This window comes from Lathamus discolor, chromosome 3, assembly GCF_037157495.1.
Source record: "Lathamus discolor isolate bLatDis1 chromosome 3, bLatDis1.hap1, whole genome shotgun sequence".
In the NCBI taxonomy this organism is placed as follows: Eukaryota; Metazoa; Chordata; class Aves; order Psittaciformes; family Psittacidae; genus Lathamus; species Lathamus discolor.
Window position 1 is genome coordinate 46,232,792 of NC_088886.1, and position 21,974 is coordinate 46,254,765.

The 21,974-nt window shown below is 37.2% G+C and overlaps 1 protein-coding gene across 1 annotated transcript in view; it reads left to right on the plus strand.

Annotated features, from left to right (window-relative positions):
- Positions 1 to 21,974, plus strand: part of CUL3 (cullin 3) — a 58,710-nt gene that overhangs the window by 26,394 nt on the left and 10,342 nt on the right. Inside the window, exons 3-10 of the mRNA XM_065675005.1 lie at positions 746 to 859; positions 8,531 to 8,691; positions 10,075 to 10,189; positions 11,595 to 11,823; positions 13,383 to 13,528; positions 16,355 to 16,531; positions 17,345 to 17,515; positions 19,433 to 19,540. Of these exons, the coding sequence (XP_065531077.1) occupies positions 746 to 859; positions 8,531 to 8,691; positions 10,075 to 10,189; positions 11,595 to 11,823; positions 13,383 to 13,528; positions 16,355 to 16,531; positions 17,345 to 17,515; positions 19,433 to 19,540 (1,221 nt within the window). The remainder of the gene's footprint in view (positions 1 to 745; positions 860 to 8,530; positions 8,692 to 10,074; positions 10,190 to 11,594; positions 11,824 to 13,382; positions 13,529 to 16,354; positions 16,532 to 17,344; positions 17,516 to 19,432; positions 19,541 to 21,974) is intronic.

Genomic DNA, 21,974 nt, shown 5'->3' on the forward strand with positions numbered 1-21,974 from the left:
TGTATGTGCCTACTGCGTGAAAATCAAAATGTAGAACTGAATGTTCTCTATTTTTATGAGTGAGGAGTAGTAGTGGCAAAAAGAATAAAGCCTGAAATTGACGGGACAAATGAATCAACTAACATATACATTTGTAAAATGATGACTTTAGTTTGTAGTATGGAGTCTTCTTGTTGGCAATTATGGACTATTAGTGTAAGAGTCTGTTCTTTACCAAGTGATTATTTCCTTTCAGAACTGTTGTTTGCTGTAACTTTATGCTATCTCAGCAAGTCTTTCTAAATGTCATCATGGCCAGTTTTCCACCTGTACTTCTGTTTTAACATCAACCAGTACTACCCAATAATCTGAGGTTACTTGTGATAGTAACGTTAACATTAATGGAAACACTATAGCACAGGAAATGAAACATTTGAGGAGTTGTAGAAAATATTTTTACCGTTAGAAATTCCAGGCATTCCTTTGAACTGTAATATCCAGGTTTATTTTGTTACTCTTGTTTCTAAGCCTGTTTTTTCTTACTTGTGTGAAGTTTTATTTTTCCACAGAAGTGAAGTACAAAGTAGGGATGGTCAGCCTCCAGGAAATAAAAGAACTTGTTTGGAATATTCAAGTTCTTAGAGGAGCAAGATTTTCTTTTTCTTTTCTTTTTCTTTTTCAAGCAAAGCTTGTTGAAATACAGGTGGTGCAGGAGGAACTTACTTGGGTTTATGACACTGTGCTGCTTTTTTTTTTTTTGCTTCAGGTGCGAGAAGATGTTTTAAACTCCTTGAATAACAACTTTCTACAAACACTAAATCAAGCATGGAATGATCATCAAACAGCAATGGTGATGATTAGAGACATTCTGATGTATATGGTGGGTATTCTGCTTTTTCACACCTTTAACTTGATGCAGTAAACTGTCTCTTGTCAAAAATGAGCAGATGAGCTGCAGGGGTAAAAAACCAAGGCATCCTTACCGGTCTTGTTCCCAAGACTGCTGTCTGTTCCTTGTTTTGAATTTGCTATGTGCATGCAAGACTTATTACAGGTGTGTGATAAATTATAATTGGATTCTCCTTTCAGGTTCTCATTATCACTTGAAAAATGCATCTGAAAAGTGGTTGGAATTCACGGTTTTTAAAAAATGTCAGACCCATTCTGGCAGGTTATAGATGTTATTTGCATGTGGTGCTTTCTTACTGTGGGAAGTATGGTGTAAAGTGTCCTGAAACTTACAATACAGTTGTTCTTTAAGATTAAGGGTTTGAAAAGGGTAACTTTGCTTAGGTACAGTCTGTGTCCGTGAATGTTGAATTTTAATTTAATCCTTTGATATTCATCTACAGCTTGGGTACAGTATTAAGCATTATACATAGTTTTTAGTTCTGAAAGAAAAAAGAAAAGCATTCCTTGCTTAATAGCTAATAGAAAAGGCCTTTTTTGAGAGAGAGTGCTTTAGAATTTTGTGTCTGGATTGTGTTATGCTTTAGGTAGTTGGTGTATGTTTAAATTGCCAGTGCATGTTCGGAGGATGCAGTAGAGTGTATTTTTGCATAGCTTCTAGCCAAAGGCTTTACCTTCAGGAAGGAAAAGAAATATGTGTTGAAATACTGTGGTTTGTTTGGTTTTATGTAAAATCTTGTTTTCCGAAGTGTCATGCTGAAGGTAGCACTTCATGCAGTGTTAGACAGTGAAGGTCAGGTAATGCTTTCTTTTTATTTGTCAAAAAAAAAGAGGAGGTGGTCTGAGATTGTACTCTTACTTGCTGAACAGCTGATGTTAAGATCTTGTAGCTCTTAAAGTTCTCATGCTATTACATTGAACTTCTTTGTATTAGCTGTGAAATCCCGCTTGGTTAGAAAGCTACTAAAAGCTGAGGAATTTGAAAGAGTAATTGTTGAAGCCACATAGTTTAAAATTTAATTTTTTTTTTTTTTCGTTAATGGATTTATTGGCTTTTGTGCTATGGAGTTTGGTTTTGGTGGGGTTTTTGGAGGGAGGAGTGGTTTTGTTTGGGTGTTGTGTTTGGGTAGTTGCGTTTTGGGATTTTTTTAAGTTGGGAAAAGACCACATATCTAAAGACAGAGGACCGGACAACATGGCTTCAGTGATAGTTAATGGTCTGTGTATCTTATCTTGGAAAAAGAAAGATTGAGAAAGTTTTATTTTGAAGATGTGTGATTTTTCACTATGAGAAATCCTGGAATCACTAATATGTCCTCTACGGGACAAATCCGAATCAGTTGCTGCTAGGTGTATCTGGACAAAGTCAAGAGTAGCTGACTATTAGGATAATGTTCACCAAAGCTAGTGGTGAATTTTCAGAAACACGAAGACATGGAATTTGGAGCTTTTTAAGGGAGTAGCTGATTATGTTTTAGCCATATGCATAAAACTGATATGTTTTAGCCATATACTAGGTATTATTTCAGTACAGAAAGTGCTGGATGCTCCAAGGTATGTAGGTGGTCAGGGAGGATAATGCAATATTATCTGTTGCTCTTGAATTCAGTAAATCTTTGACCCTTCAGGCAGGGTTAGAGAAAGCTGTCTTATCAGCTATTCCTGTTTGATTTGGATTTTTTTTTGTGTATGGACCAGAATATTGAGGACAAAGCCTTCCCTTTGGGGAAGGGTTACATGCTTCAGTTAGCACTTTTGGGGGGAGATGAGAGCTATTTCTTAAGTATATTTTGTGCTCAGGAGAGCAACGTCTTCACTTTTGTTTGAAGCTTGCGCGTGCAGTTAGGACAGTCTTCTCTTTTGCCATTGAAATTCCAGAAGATGGAGACCTGCAACATTTGTGCAAGCACAAATCGGACTTCACCATGTTACAATTTAGATTCAGAACAGAATAAAAAACAAAGGAACCTGAATATATAGTCTTTCATGAGCTGTTTGACAGTTCCTAGTTTCAAGTGGGTGTGCGGTTGAGGCCTCTACTTGGCTAATTATTTGCCTCTTGTAGACTTGTACCAAAATGAGACCCAAAGAAACGGAAAAGAGGCATCCACAATAAAATGTGTAGTGTAAAAGTAAAAATATAGTAAATTATTTCAGAATGTTTGCATAAAGCTGTCAAACTTTAGGAGCACTGATGTCTGTTAAACATAATGTAACATGGGGTTTGTGATTATAAATTGGATCTTTATTAGATAGAACTGTCTAACGCAAGGAACTGATAGAATGGGCAGACTCCCTCTTTTCTGTGACTTCAAGTGCATAATTGTCATTAGAAAACTTTTTTTTTTACGTGTTAAAGTACAAGTTATGGTTTAAAACAAGACTAGTCTCAAAAATCTGAAGTTTCAGCTTTGTCACTGGGGTATCCTCTTGAGTCAAAGGTGATTCTGCTCATTGGAAAGAGACTAAGAGCAGGAAACTTCTAGTCTTAGTATGTATTCGTTCAAAAAGCTTGAGAAAGCTGCTAGTATCACAGAATTATAAAGCAAGGAACATCTGTCAAAGATGAGACCTGACTGCTCTTCAAAGAAACAATTTTCAAGAACTTCATAAAATAAGGAATGATTTGATCTTTTTTATTACTTTGAGTCTGAATCAGATGTAGTTTTATAGTGATACGCTTGTCAGATGTTGTTTATAATTTTTTATTCGAGTGCGGCTAATATAATTTACATTTAAAGTATTTTATCTTAAGAAAACCAAACACTGTAAACTCAGTCACCAGGCATTGTTAATTGATATGCTTGTGTTCCACCAGAAGTATACTCAATTATATAATGTTTCTAAATAAAAGATAACCCAGTCCTTCTCCTCGTATCCTGTAGGCTGTCCTAATTACTTACCCATTGATTTCAGGAAACGTACCCATTGGTACCCAGCAAACCACAGTCTGACGTTGGTGAGCATTTAGCATCCTCTTGAATTCTGATCTTACATTCTTCAGCCTAGTGATTGTAAGAGAGTACATTTTAAACTATATCTGGTTTAATGCCATGTATGTTTTTAAGCTTATTTTCACCCATTAGCTCCTATATGATCTAAGTCAAAACAAATACCTTTTTGCCTTAATCTTCACTCTGTTTAATTTTGCCACTTCTAAATTAAAACTAATTCAAATAGACTTTTTTTAGAAAGGTATATGTTTTGTACACCGGGGTTTGTGCATTGTTACGATACGTGCTGTCTGGGGTTTGTGGCAGGATTTTGTTTTACATGCACAACATCTTCTGCAAGACACTCGTAAAGCTTGCCCTATAGCATTTTTAAGCATATTATCTTCTCTTGTGTCATGGTTACTCTCTGGCAAAAGTCTGCTTGGTTTCAGGTCTGTTGCACTTCCACTGTAAGGTTTTGCAGCCTTGAATTGCGCAATAAAGCCAAATCCAGCTTTCTTGAAACATTCCAGTTTCTACAGTTGAAGTTTGCATGGTTCCACTGTATTCTGTAGGGTATGTGCACTAGCTCTCCTCCTTCTGTTTTACATATTTAGGCTACAGGAATCAGTGCCAGAATAGATGTAGTATTCTCTGTAAGTTCATGGCGCTGTGTAGCAAGCAGTGAGGTACCAAAGCAGTGAAGTCATGTCCTAAGTAGCGTCTTCAGCGAGTCAAGCCGTGTACTAAGACATGTTGAAGTAGTGAAGTCGTGTACTGCACTTGGGCATATCTGAAACTCAGTCTCACTTTTGGCTGCAGCATAGGTAAGCATACTTAAAGTAGTTTTTATTTAGCTACTGTATGTAACAGGAGCAGTGGAGGTTCAGTTGTTTGGTCTTCTTTTCAAGCTGTGTAAGTGTGAGTGTTTTTGGAATGTCTTGGGGAAACTGGGCTAAACTGGATTCTGTGGTGTCCCTTCTTTACTATTTGTACTTGCTAAATTTAAAGCAGTTCCAGATATGCAAGCAGAGCAGTCACACCCCTGGCTGCATTATAGGCATGTGGGTAGTGCCAGTTAAGCAGTGTCAGAAGTGAACAATTACTCTTATGAACACAGCTGTGTGTTTTGCAGAGGGCAGAGCATGCTCTTCTTGCCTGTGCAGTGCACAAAGCCGGTGTCTTGATTTTAGCTGGCACTGACAGATCTGCAATGTGAGTTTTGACCTTAGGGCATATGACTCTTGTTGTTCATGGCTTATGCACAAGGTAGTAAGGAGAAGTGTTGTTCTTATTTTGAGAACTAAGATCAAAGGACCTTGCGCTCTCTCTCTCTCTCTCTCTCTCTCTCTCTCTCTCTCTATGTGTGTGTATATATATATATATATATATATATATATATATACACACACAAACACACAACGGTGTCTGAAGGCTACATCATCCAGGTGCATCTATGCAGAGATGGGCAAAATGTGGCTGGTGATACTTAACAGTAGGTAGCTTGGCTTGAGTTCAGAATTATTCTGCAGTGTAAGCAGCATTGTAGTTCATGAATAATTGCTGTCTGAAACTCCACCCTTGTCTCCTGAGAGTTAACTCGTACCTTTAAGTACCTGCTGCTTCTCCCTGCAGGAAGTGATTGCTGTTCAGTAGGATGTAACCTTGTCAGTCAAACCTGTTCACAAATGGGGCTTCCTGTCTCTAAGACTACTCTTTCTTAGGCTGGGAGAGCTTCCAGTAAACAGTAAAAGTGCTCTGTTACCAAGAGCAAATCAGCAGTATCAGAAACATTAATGCTGCTACTGTGATTGGGGTATTGTAGAGTGGTCTGGCGTTCTAAAGAGGTGTTGCTGTTACATTGAAACAAGTTTCTAGTGCAGTTACTATTTCATAGTGGCAACATTTAGGAGTGCCACAACAGAAGGTGTGCAGATGAGTCAGGGCCATGGCTTTGATTCATTTTGATACCCTGCTGCCTGTTCTTCAGAAGCTTGAATATTCTTTGATAATAATGTATATATTCTCCAGTTATATAGTATATTAGACACTACTTTTTAATTTTTCTCTTTAATCTCTTTGAAAGTGTACTTTAAGATTGTCTTTATTTAGAGTCTTATTTCCTTCTGTTCTTGACGCAAATGTGTGAATAAGGGAGTGAAATAAATAACTCTCTTTCTAAATAACAGAAAAAAATAGGATAATGTATTCCAGAGATCTAGACTACTATGTATTACTAAACTGACTTCATTAGAGCAATTACTAAACTTTTTGCTTTGAGGCAGAACTGAGCTTGCTTCATGAGCCACAGAGTAGGCATATCTGACTTGTTCCAATTTTGGTTTTTCATTTAAATGAAGTGCTGCATGTCTGAAAGGAGTGAGTAGGAAATCAGTCATGAACACCGCATTTTGATTTCCTTTGGTCATCAACTGGCAATCTGGCATATAATTAGTATATGAATAATTTTGCCATGTAAATTCAGCTGCTACAGTAGTAAGGGTGTGGTGTCCGTTCCTTATGGGTTGTTATTTGGGATTTTTTTCTAGTTGCAGAATTTATAAAAACTTAAAATCTGTAATTTTTTTTAATACTCTGGAGCATAATATTTTTTAATAGTTCTGTTCTCTAGGTGTTTGAGTAACTTTACACTTTAATTCTGAGTGTGGTAAAGCACTTAAGAATTGATGGAACTAGTGGAGAAGCCAATCTTTATAATCTATTTCAAACATCTTTATACTCAATTTAAAATATTGACCTCCATCCTTCATAGAATGTGTTTTGTTGTCTTTTTATAGCTGTATAAATATTCAGAAGACCTTATCACAGATTTGTGAGTTGTACAAACCCCTTAACTTTCTCTGATATCATCATCCTGAGGCTTAAGTGGTAGTAAAGCAGTATTTTTAGTAATTACCCAAGCTATTACGTTAGAAGAATGGATTATGTCCTGACAGAAATGAAAAAGTAATCGTTGTTCATCTCAGGAATAGTTCGTAAAACAAAATTTCTGTTCTTAATGTTGTTTTAAATGGGCTTACCTGGTACAGCACTACTGGATTTTAAGTGAATACACTGATTTTCTGTCTGCTGCTAACTTTATTAATAATTTACCTTTTCTAGAGAGTTGTTAAGTTGGGAAAGAGGAATAGAAAAGGGGAGACCAATTTTTGGAACATTTCTGCAAGTAGCAGTAAGAAACTCAGGGTGTCTGCTCAGCAGTGTCTCAGTCCAGTCTGGATAATGGTTTTTGGGCTATACAGACTTGGAACACTGTTCTGAGGACCATTCTCAATTTGTAAATGTAGATGGTATAGGGGTAGCAGATGAGAAGCTTGATTGTTTCTATATGCTAAGATTATATAGGGAGATAGAATTTAAACCCATATAGACACACAAAAATTGTTCATTCTTTGCTGCCTTTTTTTTTTTTTTTTTGAGTGCGGGGTGGGGTGTATGTGTGAGATCTTAAGGAAACAAGATAGTTTCAAGATACTTGCTCGAGTTGAACAAAAGTGATTTTTTGGCGGAGGGGTACAGCAGAAGTCCTTATGTACCATTTTACAGTAACAATTAATAAACATTTTGACTGTAACTGTTCTCATTTTGGCTTTACTTTTTCTTTTGCTCATTTAATGATGCTATTTCAGGAAATTTCACTGAATATTGAGGGGGAACTTTCTGCCTGAAAGGGAGTGGTAGGAAGATGCACGGGAAATGGTGAAAGTGAATTATTTTTTCTCAAAGAACAAAAAGGGATGGATGGAAGTGGTTTGAGTAGGTAAATAATAGATAATAAAGTACACAGCGAATAAATAAAGGTAAAATCTCTCGAGTAGATAACTAAAACCACCCCACCTGGAGTACTGTGTTCAGCTCTGGGGCCTCCAACACAAGACAGACATGGACCTGCTTGAGTAAGTCCAGAGGAGGCTATGAAGATGATCAGAGGGCCGGAGTACCTCTTCTATGAAGGCAGGCTGAAAGTTGGGCTAGTTCAGCCTGGAGAAGAGAAGGCTCTGAGGAGACCTCAGAGTAGCCTTTCAGTACCTAAAGGGGCCTGCAAGAAATGTGGGGAGACTTTTCTCAAGGGCCTGTAGTGACAGGACAAAAGGGAATGGCTTTAAACTGAAAGAGGGTAGATTTAGATTAGACGTTAGCAAGAAGCTCTTTACTGTGAGGGTAATGAGGCATTGGCACAGGCTTTGCAGAAAAGTTGTGGCTGCCCTGTCCCTGGCAGTGTTCAAGGTCGGGTTGAATGGGGCTTTGAGCAACCTGGTCTAGTGGAAGGTGTCCCTGTTTTTGTGGCAGGGGGTTGGAACTAGATGGTCTTTAAGGTCCTTTCCAACCAAAACCATTCTCTCGTTCGATGATTCTGTGATACTTTCAGGCTGTGCCATGAATTTTGTCAGTGTTTGGAGATTCCCCTGTCCACAAACTAAAAAGTGTCAAGGTTGTAGATGGTCCTGGCATGCTTTAGTCATAAATACTGTGTGTACAGCATTCAGCACAGTAGACTTTCTGTGTAAGTGAAGTTTTGGAAAATGGGACTGATTTTGAATTTGAGGGTATTCATAATTTCATTTTATGGCAAAAGGAGAGAAGATTAATTTGGTCCTTTCTACAGTGGGAATATGGCCAATCTCTTGCTATTGAATAGCATGTGTGTACTGAATTTTTAATTTGATTCCTGTATGTTTGCTTTGTAGGACCGTGTGTATGTGCAACAAAATAATGTGGAGAATGTCTACAATTTGGGCTTGATTATTTTTCGAGATCAAGTTGTACGCTACGGCTGCATTAGGGATCACCTGCGGCAAACACTGCTGGATATGATTGCAAGGGAAAGGAAAGGAGAAGTTGTAGACAGGTAAGATATTTGTAAGTGACTGTCGTTTGTTGTAAATAATGCCTGTCATTTTTTTTAAGAGTGAATCATGAACGTACACAAATAAATAATTTCTTAAAGCTGCATTCCTGATGGCAAGTAAAATTTTTTTTGGAATCTGGAATAATGTATTTCTTTGTACATTTAAGGTTTAGCGTAATGGTAAATAGAGAAGCTTGTGAATACATTTTTTTTTAATACTTATATTGTGTTTTTTATTAAAACTTTAATTAAATCTCTCCATTACTGCCTTGTGCCAGAGCATTTGGCTATAAAGCTTGAGTTTTGACAGTTCTCTGCCTCTTGCTGCCCTCTATCTCCTCTGTATTGAGAGATGGTTTAGTTTTCTTGTACCTGTTTTTTTGTGTATGTGTTTTGGGCAGAGGGGGAGGTTGGTATTACTTTTGTTGTGGATTTGGTTTTGGGGTGGGGTTTTTTGGTTGTTTTTTGGTTTGGTTTTTTTCCTTCATATTTCTTACTCATGTTTTCACCCATCTAGTTTTGGTAGTTGACTTGCATCTCTGAGCTCTCAAATCTGTTCTTGTGTTCTCCAGCCAGCTTAGTAGATGTGAAGTTTTATGCCACACACTGCAGATACTGCAACTTGAATTTGCAAGTTTTCTTGTGCTTCTCTAGTTTCAGAGCAGCTGTTGGGTGTGGAGATATATAAACTCCATGCTACTTTGGCTGCAGTTCTGGGACTGAGATTGCCCAACACACTATTTATGAAGAGAAAAATACTCCTTGGCAACAGCTGTGTATTGTCCCCTACTGCCAGAAAGTGGAACTTTTTCCTGGATGCAGTTCTTTTGTTTTCACATTTTATTGATGTGTTTCTATGCCTAACCAAATATTTAATTTGCTGATACGTTTTCATTTTGTGGCTTGTTTGGGATTGGCTTTTTTTGTGTGTTGTGGGGTTTGGGTTTTTGGGTTTTTTGATTTGGTTGGGGGTTTTTTTCAACCAACCTGAATCCCTGAACCTTGCACAGTACCTTCCAACTGTTTTGAATTGCTCAATTCCAACCTATGTGTGCAGTTTTCTTTGAAGTAATATTTTTGTTATTTTCTTGTGTGTTGAAATATACTTAATAGTTTTCCAAGTTAATAAAACTTGAGACTTGCTTCCTAGTGTTTAAAATATTTAATGAATATTGTCAGCTTCTTAGTTTAGAACAAAAACAGCCAGTCTTGTTCCCTGTAATGTTCTTGAAATCCTGTCATGTACCAGCCAGATTTAGGATGGCCTTTCTCTTATTGTATTTGACTGAAGTTTGTATTTTATTCTGAGTTGTTATTCTGCTATGTACTCTGTCTTACAAGCATGTAGATTTCTCAAGTTGTTAACAACTTACTTTTTGGCAGAGGCGCAATAAGAAATGCTTGCCAGATGTTAATGATTCTAGGTCTTGAAGGAAGGTCAGTCTATGAAGAAGACTTTGAGGCTCCATTTTTGGAAATGTCTGCAGAATTTTTTCAGGTACAGCAATGTTGTAATATTGTTTGGAATGTCATTAATACTTCCTGGAATTGTGAGAATGGGTTGTACTTTAAGTAATTGCTGCTTGTAAGTATGTCCATCGAAGTATGTCCATCGCCATTAAGCGAAATGAGAAAAAAAATAACAAACTTTGGAAAAAGTAACACAAATTTTATAGAATTACCATAATTTGAACATAGTTCAGACCTACATGTGCCAATAACGTGTAAAGTAATTATCATGCCAATCTTGTGCCTGCTTTGGGCTATTTCATGCAACTTAGTCTATCCCTGCATTGCCGCCACGGTCTTTTTGAAACACTAGTGGCATGAAAGGTTCAAACTGTTTCAGGCTGGGAATTGAGAGGGGAGACTACCTGCCAGACTGCCTTTGAGGAAGCTTTGTTTCCTTCATGGTTTCTATATTTGTGGATTCGTTTTTTTGTAATAAAATGAAGTGAGTGGAGGAGTTAAATTAATCCAAATGGCTGTCCATTTGTTGACCAGCTACCGAATAACACATTTTAAATATTTCCTGAGGATTTTTTGTGAGATAGTTTTGGAGAAAAAAGCCAGTTGAATGGTGGTTGCATGTGATCATGCTCATCTATTGTTGGGAACTGATAGAAATTGTAAAAGCATGTTAAAAGGTATCTAGATAAGATGATCTGTCAGATTCCCAGTTCTTATGCAGAATCTACTGTCATATCCTCTGATCTCCATATTTATTTGAAAATCAGAAACATATGTTACGCAACGATTTAGAAGTCGTTATACTCTGTTTTTCTTTGGTGCTGCATAAAATGAAGAGAATCATAGAATAGCTTGGAAGGGGCCTTCAGAGGTCATCTAGTGTAAACCCCCCCCCCGCAATGAACATGATTACTTTTATTTAAGCTTTATTTTTTAGCTCTGCTTTGGAAAAAGTTATCTTTTCTCTGAAAGACTATGCTGACCAGTATAGATAAAAACAGTTTGACATGGAATAATGTTCTCAGCATTGTCACTAATGAGAATGAGAATTGTTGATCCTCACAACTCATAAATATGCTATGAACTAGTATTTGAAAGGAATTTTTGCCTTTTCCCTCTCCCCATCCTTCTGTTTTCTTCAGAGATGTAGCTAAAACTGTAGTTGGTAACTGGAAGCTAAGTTGGCTTAGGTTGTTTTATTATGAAAAATACTACATTCATATTGCATGTACCCCCTTGTGTATGCAACACAAAGTAATAGAACCTTTATTTTTTGATAAACATGCATGTAAATCTTGGGGGTATGATGATCTCATTTCTTGGGCATGCTGTTTGATTTCAACTTGTTTATAAATGCTGATCTGAAATAAATAGTACATTTCCTTTTCCTCTTTTAAAAAGAAGTCTAAAGTATTAATTTGTGTTAATCACAGATGGAAAGTCAGAAATTTTTAGCTGAAAACAGTGCTTCTGTATATATAAAGAAAGTAGAAGCTAGAATTAATGAAGAAATAGAACGGGTGATGCACTGTCTGGATAAATCAACAGAAGAACCAATTGTGAAAGTTGTTGAGAGGGAGCTTATTTCGAAGCATATGAAAACTATAGTGGAAATGGAGAACTCTGGGCTTGTTCATATGCTGAAAAATGGGAAGACAGAAGGTAAGACTGCATCATGTGTGAGACAGAAATACGATACTTCTTATTGCTTTTAAAATTAGGATAAGTAAAACTTAAAAGTTGTGTTCCTGTGTAACTGTAAAAACACTTCGGTGGCTCTGTTTTGCAAATATCTGAGAATCTTACATCAGGGACTTGGGGGGCTCTTAAAACACAGCCCATATGTATAACCTGTTTCTATTTAGTACCAGACACAGGTACTTTTTTGGTAAGTCAGGTATCTCTTAAGAAAAATACAGATTTATGGTAATAGTCTTTGTTACCGGTTTTCCATGAGCCATTTTATTACTTTCATTCCTCTAGTCTGCAGCTGTCAAAATGCATGGAAGTTTTTTGGCCCATAGGCAGTTATTTAAAAAGTACTAGTGTAAATGACTTAATAGAAGTATTGTGGGACCAATTCTTGGGGAAGGGGCTTTGCTGCAGAGAAAAAGTTGGCTGTTTTTAAAGGGTATGAAGCAGCTTATTGAAGTGGTTGAAAAAGAAGGGTTTGGCTTGGTTTGGTTTTCCTGACAGAGGTTAATGTGGGACAGAATGACTGAATGAAAGTTACTATGGAAAAAAATAGAGCACAAGTTTCTAAAGCAGCATAATGAAGAGAGTGATTGTAGTGTCTATATTTAGAAACTGGTGCTCACGCTGAAGCCCTGAGAATGGGGAACAGACTTGCTGCTTAGATTAATGGCCTTTGTTCGTTAAAGCAGCTTCACAAAGTGATAGAGTGACAGAGTGAGCAAATTACTTGGCTGGAAGAAAAAAGAATTGCTATATTGAAAAGGAAAGTGATGATACTATATTTAACTTTTCTTTTTTTCTTTAATATCTAGTTAAGATAGCCTTCAGGGCAAAGGTACAAGGATATTGAAGGGTATTTTTAAGATAGAGGGATTAGTTTAACTTTTATAACCTTGGTTTGATTTAGTTAAATACTTGAGAGAAAATACTTGTTGCATTGTGAAGACAAGATCTCACATAAATGCACGAGGATGATTCTCTTTTGGAAAGTCATGTTTAACCTAACTTCTCATGATTTTAGACTGATGAAACAAAATAGTGTAAAATTATATGGCTGACTTGAAGACAAATATTAATTAAACTCAAATTTTTACCAGTTTTTCCTTTTAATACAGAAACAAGCATCTATTTGCTTTACCTTAGCAAACAACTTTTAATACAGTATTTGACTCTTAGTCTTGGAAGCTACTTTCTTGCATACCACTGGAAAACATAATAATACTGAATCTTGAAGTGTGCTATCCTTTAGTACAAACATTGACTTCTGCTGGCCTGGGTATCAGCAATAACACATTCCTTGCTACAGACAACCTAGAATAACTGAATGCAGTCTTTGGGTTGAATTTGTGACTGCTGTGGTCATCATGTTGTCAGGAGTGAAGGAAAGAAGATTTCTAGTGCCTGAGCTGTTTTGGGGATACTTTGTGGCTCAAGTGGCTGAACTTTTATTGCGGTGTTTTCTATGAGTCGGTTACAGAAGTATAACAGACAGAGTGTCCTGCATAATATCTTATCCTTGTTTCCAGACCTTGCTTGTATGTACAAGTTGTTTAGCCGTGTGCCAAATGGTCTGAAGACAATGTGTGAGTGCATGAGCTCATACCTGAGAGAGCAAGGCAAAGCACTAGTTTCTGAAGAGGGAGAAGGAAAGAATCCAGTCGACTACATTCAGGTAGTTAACTATTTTACCTTTCTTTTCTTCTATCTTTCCCGCAGTTAACTTATGTTATTGATAAGGTAAAGCTTAATATTGATTCAAAAGGGATTCTTCCTAATAAGCTATATCTGTAAGTTTGCTTCTGAATTCTCAGACATGTTTAGAACTCCTTTTTTACTTAAGTTACTTGAAAAGTGCACCCTCAGTTTTTGTGCTTTTGGTAACTGCTTTTATTAAATTACATTCAGGCTAATTACATAACTGCTGAGAACTTCTTGGATTATCCTAAATATTTGCCTCAAGTGACTTACACGTCTGCTTGCAAATAGCTTTGTTGTGTCCATTTTATTTAGTTTTATGTGACAATAGCTATCAATGTTTGAGACAAAAATCTCATGACAGTAATTCAGGGCAAGAGTAACTGAGAGGTGAATGTGATATAAATCAAAACAAATTGCTTGCTTAATTCTCAGTCTCCCTGAGAACAGAACACTTCTGCATGTTGAAAAACTTAAGTGTTCGTTCTTGTTCTCTCACTAGAAGTGATGTGTGCCATTAACTTATCAGCATCTCAAGGTATGCTTCAGGGGTGTTTGTCCTCTTTTTTTTCTCCTATTGTCTCTGAGAAGATGGTTTTAAATTTACCCATTAAAATCTTTAGAGGTCACTGAACTTTAAGGAGATGTTTTTGTAGCTGGAAGATATTTTATACTTAATGGAAAAATGTTCATTCATGAAACTTTTAAGATTTTACTTTTAAATGTGTAGTTGAAGCCCTTGTGTCTGCTCTTTGTGAGAAACATTTAATGCTGTATGCCTATCACCTCTACTGCTTTGTTTGAAATCAGTAACTTTGCTAGAACTGGTTACTATTAGAAGAAGCCATTTAAGTGTAAAAAGATTGTTGATTGGATTATTAATTTTCTGGCAATGCTGAAGCAAACTTCTTACCAAGCTTAGACAAGAGTCACCTCTCCAAGGATTGTTAAAAAGAAGAGAGAACACCCTTTGAAATTTATTAGGCTTAATGATTAAGGGCTGTTATGCTTTTTGTGATGGTATGATTAAAAAAAAAAAAAGGCAAATTATGTGGAAAATAAGTGTCTGGATTACTTTGAAGTAATTTACACTACTTTTACATCCTGATGAACCTAAAGGAGGAGGAGTATCATTAAAAATTTAACTGAGAATGAGTTAAAAATTTAATTCTAAAGATGCTATCGATTTGTTTCATGCTACAAAAGCGAAATACATAATGAAGCTGAAGAAGACAGAGCCATAATGTGCGGGCTTTGGCAGAGCTCATCCTCTCAGCCCGTTAGTATGTACCCTGACCATCTCGTGAAGATGCCCTAGGGAAGAGATTGATACATGATTACAGCTGAACCACCCACCACCCCACCCCTCCCAAACAGGTTTATCCTTCACTACCATTGGGACAATGGAAGAATAGAAAAATATCTATGAATTGAGAAACCTCACTCAGCCGCATTCATTTGAATCTTTCAAGGACTTAAAACAGCAGTAAGATGACAGACAAGGAAGCTACAGTATGCCACCAAGGAAAAAACTTCATCAGAGTCCAGCACTGCTTCTGCATCATGACATCACCAAATGCTGAGCATAATTGGCAAGATGATTGCAAAAACATTGCCAGGGGATTTAGATTTAAAACTTACAATAATTTGAAGGGATGTTGAAGTGCTGCTGTAATTTAAGGTACTAACAATTTCTCCTGTTTAACACCAGGTTGTTCAGATGGTGTACTCCTGGAGGGGAGACATAAGCTAACCCTGGTTAACAGAAAGATAGTGGGATTTGCTTTGAATTAAAAATTTCTAATATGCATTAATTAGCCTGTCTAAAGAACATTCCTTTTTAAGTGAGACGGTGAGTTCCTAAGAAACATTACTGCTTCTTTAAGTAGTTCTTGAATGGCTTCTTTAAGTAACCACATATAAACTACTTAAGAAACTGAGGATTTTAAGAGTGTTTAAGGTGAACAGTTTTTGTGGGCACTTGTTACCCATGATAAGTTTAACTCTGAAGTGAAATTCCTGCCCTCGTCCATGCTGTCTTAGTTATGTCTAAACCCTGTGCATATCATACATAGTTAGCAAGGTGCTCAGGTGATTTTAAGATGCTTCCACCTTCTGCACTCAGTTGTTCTAACTCTGGGTGAAGATGGTGCAAACCATAAAAATTATGTTAAGGATCTAATAAATTTAGCTCAGAGGAAGTACTTCAGGCCTGTGAACTTTGCGCTATGATAACTGGAGAGCTATTGCTTGTATCTAACTTTTATATGTTCACAGTGACTCTTAAAGATCAGTAGAGAAACATGTGACTAAATAATGCAGTGTCCCTAGATTGAAATTAGAGAGGGAAAAGCCTGGCAAGATTGGGCCTGTTGTTGCAATGTGTTTTCTCAAACTTGTTTAAGTAGCTCTAGGGATGTAGTTAGTGGGTGCCTGGCCCCATCTTTCCTGCATCCTGAATTTATGATAGTGACTTTGTCAACATTACTTGAACCAGAAGAGGCTAACAAGTACAACAAATGCCTCTTTTAAGTTGTGGATTTAAAAATAAAATCAACCTGTTTAACAAGGGTAATAAAAAACTTCCCTAATCTTTGAGTGGCTTGTTAAAGCAAACTGCCTGAGTATTTGACACCAGTATGTTAGCCAGCTTATCTGAAAATTGCTTCTATGCCAAACAGAGAGAGCTTTGCAGAAACTCTGACTGTAGATGTGGTCTTTTCTATAACTTCATTTATTACTGCTGTTCTGCAACTTATGACATCACATTGGTGAAAATGTTTTTGCCTTTTTCTTTTTTAAGGGTTTACTGGATTTGAAGAGTAGGTTTGACCGCTTTCTGCAAGAATCTTTCAATAATGATCGACTCTTCAAACAGACTATTGCGGGTGACTTTGAGTACTTCCTCAACCTCAATTCTAGGTCTCCTGAGTACCTCTCATTATTTATTGATGATAAGCTGAAAAAGGGAGTCAAGGGAGTAAGTATAAATTAAATTAAAAGATTATGCTCTTTGTCATGGAAACATGGATGAAATTAAAATGAGCTACTTTCTGAAGAATTAATTTTGCATTAAGATAACTGGCAATACTGCCTTAAAGTATATGTAATACAATATGATCTCATAAAACTTCAGATAGAAACTTACAGAAATATAAGGTCTTTTGCATATCAGAGGATTATTACCTATCTGTCTCTTCTTTCTTAAGTACAACTGTGTTCTTCAATGTTACTTCATAGCTTCTTTCATTAAATTTTTGAGATATGGCACCTGAAGCTGGATAGGATGGTTCAGCTGAGGCTTTAGTGGCTTTGAATAAAGCTGGATTATTATTATATGCATCTTATGCTTTGGCAATCAAGTAACAAATTCTACTTACTTATAAAATAAGTAGTCATTTTATTTGTTGTGGCACTAGTTAGGCTTTGCAAATGAGTCTTAAGATATAAAGTCTTTCATTCTTAGCTGACTTTTTATACTTAACAATGCTGCAATCCATCTGTGCTTGTTTTTTTACAATACTTAAAAACTTACCCAGGAGCTTTTACTGTATTTATTCAGACATTAAACCCTTCCATTGTTTTCCCTCTCCCTCACAATTGCTTTTCCATCTGTTTTAGTTCTTATCTTTTTCTCCACTCTTTGTGCACTGTTCTTTTGGCTCGTTTACATCTTGGATGAGTTTTGTGGGCTTCTTTATATGCTACTGCTAGACCATATGCTTGCTGTGAATTACTTTAGGTTGTATAAGACACTTAGAAGGTTTAAATGAGAAAATTCTTTCTTTTACAGCTAACAGAGCAAGAAGTAGAAACTATATTGGATAAGGCGATGGTTTTGTTTAGGTTTATGCAAGAGAAAGATGTTTTTGAACGCTATTACAAACAGCACTTGGCAAGAAGACTTCTCACGAACAAGAGTGTTTCAGATGACTCTGAGAAAAATATGATATCTAAATTAAAGGTAAGACAGTATCTGTATAATTTTACTTGATTCCCCCCCCATAAATACAGTTTTTGTTTTTACATAAGGGATGTGTATATAACATACATCTTGATTGCTATTAAATACAGAATTGATTTTTGAAAGCCCCAGCAGAAAATATTAAAGGTTTTTCTGAATAATTTTGTGGAAAAAAAATGAAGGAAATATTGGAAAGCACCTGTGATGTGAGTACAATCTTAGGAAACAAAACTAGTATTTTTCACAGTTTAAGACTTTCCAAATTAAGAGGATAACTCCTGTTTATCTAGTAACTGGATTTAAAGACAAGGCTGTACATTAGCCTAGGTTTTCTGTTATTCACAGTTGAATTTTCTATTGCACTCACAGTTGTTTTTTTAGTTGCTTCTGCTACAGACTGATGATAAGGCTCAATTCCTTTTTGTTTAAGTAGTTTGAGATAGATCAGGGAAGTACAAAATCTTCATATCGGTGTGTGGAAACATGTTTGCCTTTGTTGCTTCCATTTACTGATTAAATAGGCCAAGAGATGGAGAAAAAAATAAAGCCTAAATATAAACAGTCCTTGAAGCACCTTCTAATGCAGCTTATTCCTAAGTGTCATGATAAATGTCTAGGAAACTTCCAAATCACAGTGATTTAATCTTGAGGTCAAACTTTACTGATCCTCATTTTTGGTCTTCGTATTCTGTCAGTGAGCAAAGCCTGGTTGCATCAGATAACTCCAAATTATCAGTATTAATTACAAATTATCAGTACTAATTCCTTCACAGTTACCTCTCTACCTCTTCTAGCCTGGTGATTTAGAAGCACAGGGGATACATTTGTGATATGGGCCATCCATTTTCTTATGCACGGTGATAAGGACAGGGAATTGCTTGAAGGAGTCCAGCGCAGAGCCACAAAGATGATTAAGGGGGTGGAACATCTCCCTTATGAGGAGAGGCTGAGGGAGCTGGGTCTCTTTAGCTTGGAGAAGAGGAGACTGAGGGGTGACCTCATCAATGTTTACAAATATGTAAAGGGTAGGTGTCAGGATGATGGAGCTAGGCTTTTTTCAGTGATATCCAGTGATAGGACAAGGGGCAATGGGTGTAAACTGGAGCATAGGAAGTTCCACGTTAACATCAGGAAGAACTTCTTTACTGTAAGAGTGACAGAGCACTGGAACAGGTTGCCCAGGGGGGTTGTGGAGTCTCCTGCACTGGAGATATTCAAGGCCCGCCTGGACAAGTTCCTGTGTGATGTACTCTAGGTTACCCTGCTCTTGCAGGGGGGGTTGGACTAGATGATCTTTTGAGGTCCCTTCCAACCCTTGGGATTCTGTGATTCTGTGATAAGGATGCTGAAGCTAACATGCTTTCTTTTGCCACAGACATCTAAGTATGTGTTAGAAACAGACACAAAGTCTTGTATGCATAACTGAAATGCATGTGTTGGTGCGTGTATATATAAACATATTCACAAAAGATGTAGTAATCTCACCTGGTAATCTGCAGTAAACTCTTAAAATTATACACTTGGGAGACAACAGGTTTTTTTCTTGCACGAAGAAAGTTTCTTTCCCTTTTGTAGTATCATGCTCAAAAGCAGGTGAGAGGGTGTGCCTAGGTCTGATAAGGTTTTTCTTTATTTTTCTTTTAATAAGATGAGGTAAGCAGCTAAAAAGAAATCAGAAATCCAATGCTGGAGAAAAGAGAAGGAAAGGAAGTTTCGTTACACGTAGGGTTAGATCCTTATATGAAATACGAAACTTAGGGTAAGATCTGAAGTAATGCAGAAGGGAATCCCAGTAATCAAATGCCCAGAAATATCATTTTAGTGAAATTTATAAACTGACTCTTAGACTTGCCATTCACATATCAGAAGCTCTGTATTCCTAGTGCTGGCACAACAAGTTATTTTTTGTATTTTTAGACTGAATGTGGATGTCAGTTCACATCTAAACTGGAAGGAATGTTCAGGGACATGAGCATCTCAAACACAACGATGGATGAGTTCAGGCAACATCTTCAGGCGACCGGGGTAAGAGCGTGTGGTCCGTGTGCTTGTCCTTGTACTTCAGTGCAAACCATAGACTTTATATCAAGGCTTGTGGTTTTTAGTTTGCTAGCACGTGGGAAGAAGGATTTTGTTAGCACACTCCAATTGTACTTCTTTTACTGTGCTTGTTATCTTACAAACTTCGTTACTATTTCCCGAAATACAAACGTTAGTTCGAAGCTGGAATGGTGCCACTCTCGTTCCATAAAATCCGGTTTCAACTTCCACTCTTATCCACATTCTTCTGCAAGGGCCTCCGCAGCAGGAGCCCAGGCGCCGGCCCAATGCCGGGCGGCTGTGCCGCCGCCGGCCGGCAGGGGGCGGGCTGTACCCACCCGCCCGCTCTCATGTGCCTTGTCACCGTGTCACCCCCGGTGTGCCCTTTCTCATTCTTTAAAGGTAACCTTCATTGGGACACGGATTTTATGCTAACAACAAGAAAAATCTTGCGTGCTGCAGGTGTTTGGAAAACACACCATCTCGTGTTTTATTGTCCTGGTGCAGCTAATGCCTGTACTAAAAACCAGATCTGCCCTTTTATTCAAATCACCAAATATGTACTCAGTTGTTCAATCAGGAAGTGTTACACCTTGTTGTAAAAGTGGACCTCCAGAATGTTGCATAATGGAGGGATTGCTTATATTTGAGGTTGGTTTGCATGCTCTGAACACACTTTTCCTATACTGATCCTCAGTAGCACTTTATAATATGTAAGCAGCCATATAGTTCCCTGCAGGTAAGTAAGTCCACTTCTCGAGCATGAATCAATTTCAAGAATGTGAATGCCAGAAGCAAGTTTGTGGAAGTACTCTGCCCCATGTCCCTGGTTGTACAGGGTGGTCTAAAATCTTTGCTGTCTTGAAGCAGTAAGCTGAATTCTTCCTCATCAGTATGCTGTGAATCATCATGAGTAAAAGAACAGGATGTTCTCAATGTAGTTTCAGAAAAGGTTGTAGAGGATATGGATAGGTGTATATAAAGGTGCACAGGCAGCTTTACTACTGCTTTTTTGCTTTAGAGGCTAATCATGTTTTCTCTCTAAAATGCTTGAAATACTAGTTTCAAGAAAAAGGTTGTTAGAGCATTCCCTGTTTTTAGGTAGCATGTGGGACTTGTACATGGTGGGGCATGTGTTAAAGGTTCATGTGCTTCACATGACAGTTCTAAATTGAGTTATTAAACAATGTCTCTGTCTTCTTCAATGTAGCTATGTATGGCTAATAAGATGAATTAAAAATGTTAATAGGTATTCTTCCAGGCCTTATTTGAAACTTCATCTTATTCTTGGCAAAGGACTGGCAGTTCGCCTGATGATTGCCTTTGGTCAGCCTAGTCATGACCACCTAATGAGATTTCTGGTGTACTTACTTATGATGGAAATGTATATATTTCTGTTAGTGTCAATAGTATTTGAGAGGAAATGCCAACAAGAAGATTTTGGGAATTTTATGTTACTGATCACTTGCTGGTGGTACTGTGTTTTATATGAAGTAGTCTATTCTACTCCTTTTTAAACAATTTGTGTACCTTGACTATGTCTGGTGCTTCCTAGAGGAGTTGGGCAGCTGCTCTTCTCTAAATAATCCTACCTGCAGAGTCTCCTGCTGGATTCTATATCCTGAGATACAGGTAGTGCCAAGGACTGTGCAGGTGATTGGTTTTCTGTCAGTAAATGGAAAGTTCAGCACCAAGCAAAGTCCAAGCTTATAGATGATGAGTAATTTCTACAACTGCAGTCCTGAAACATCCGTTTATTTTATAAAGATTAGATCACTTCAAGACACTTTCCATTAGCTCATATTTTTATGCTGAAAAGACATCTTGTAAAATAAACTGCTTCCATTCGTTGAGGTGAGGCATTCTAAATTAATGATGCATTCTGGTCTGGCTAAGGTAAAAAAAAAAATTGGGAAACAGTTGCCATATTGTTTTGGTTCTAGATAAAGTTGTTTTCTGTGGCTTTCTGTCTGCACTGATGACTTTTCCCTACACTTTGGTAGAGAAAACTGTTGAAGCTTTATTTTTTTGTGTGATTCACAGATGAACTAGGTTTTTGTGTCTGGATGCCTGTTTGCATTTCTCTTCTGAGCCTCGTAACATCAGTGATGTGAAATTAGAAGCAGAGCAGTGATGTTGGCTACAGAACAATCTTTACATGGGTGTTTACATACTTGTACAAATTGTTCCTCTTAAAGCTTAATGAAATTCAGTCAAAGGGGTTTCTCGGTCTCTCTAGATTTTTCAGAAGTTCCCTAGGCACAAGGTTGCTGATGCACACAGACATTCAACATGCACAGTATAAAAACTCTTCTGCAGTGCGTGGAAATGCTACTCTGCTATTTAATAGTGAAAGTTCCTGAGTTAATTTGACAGTTTTGACCTACTGAAATATAATATCATCTATTTCTGTGTAGTT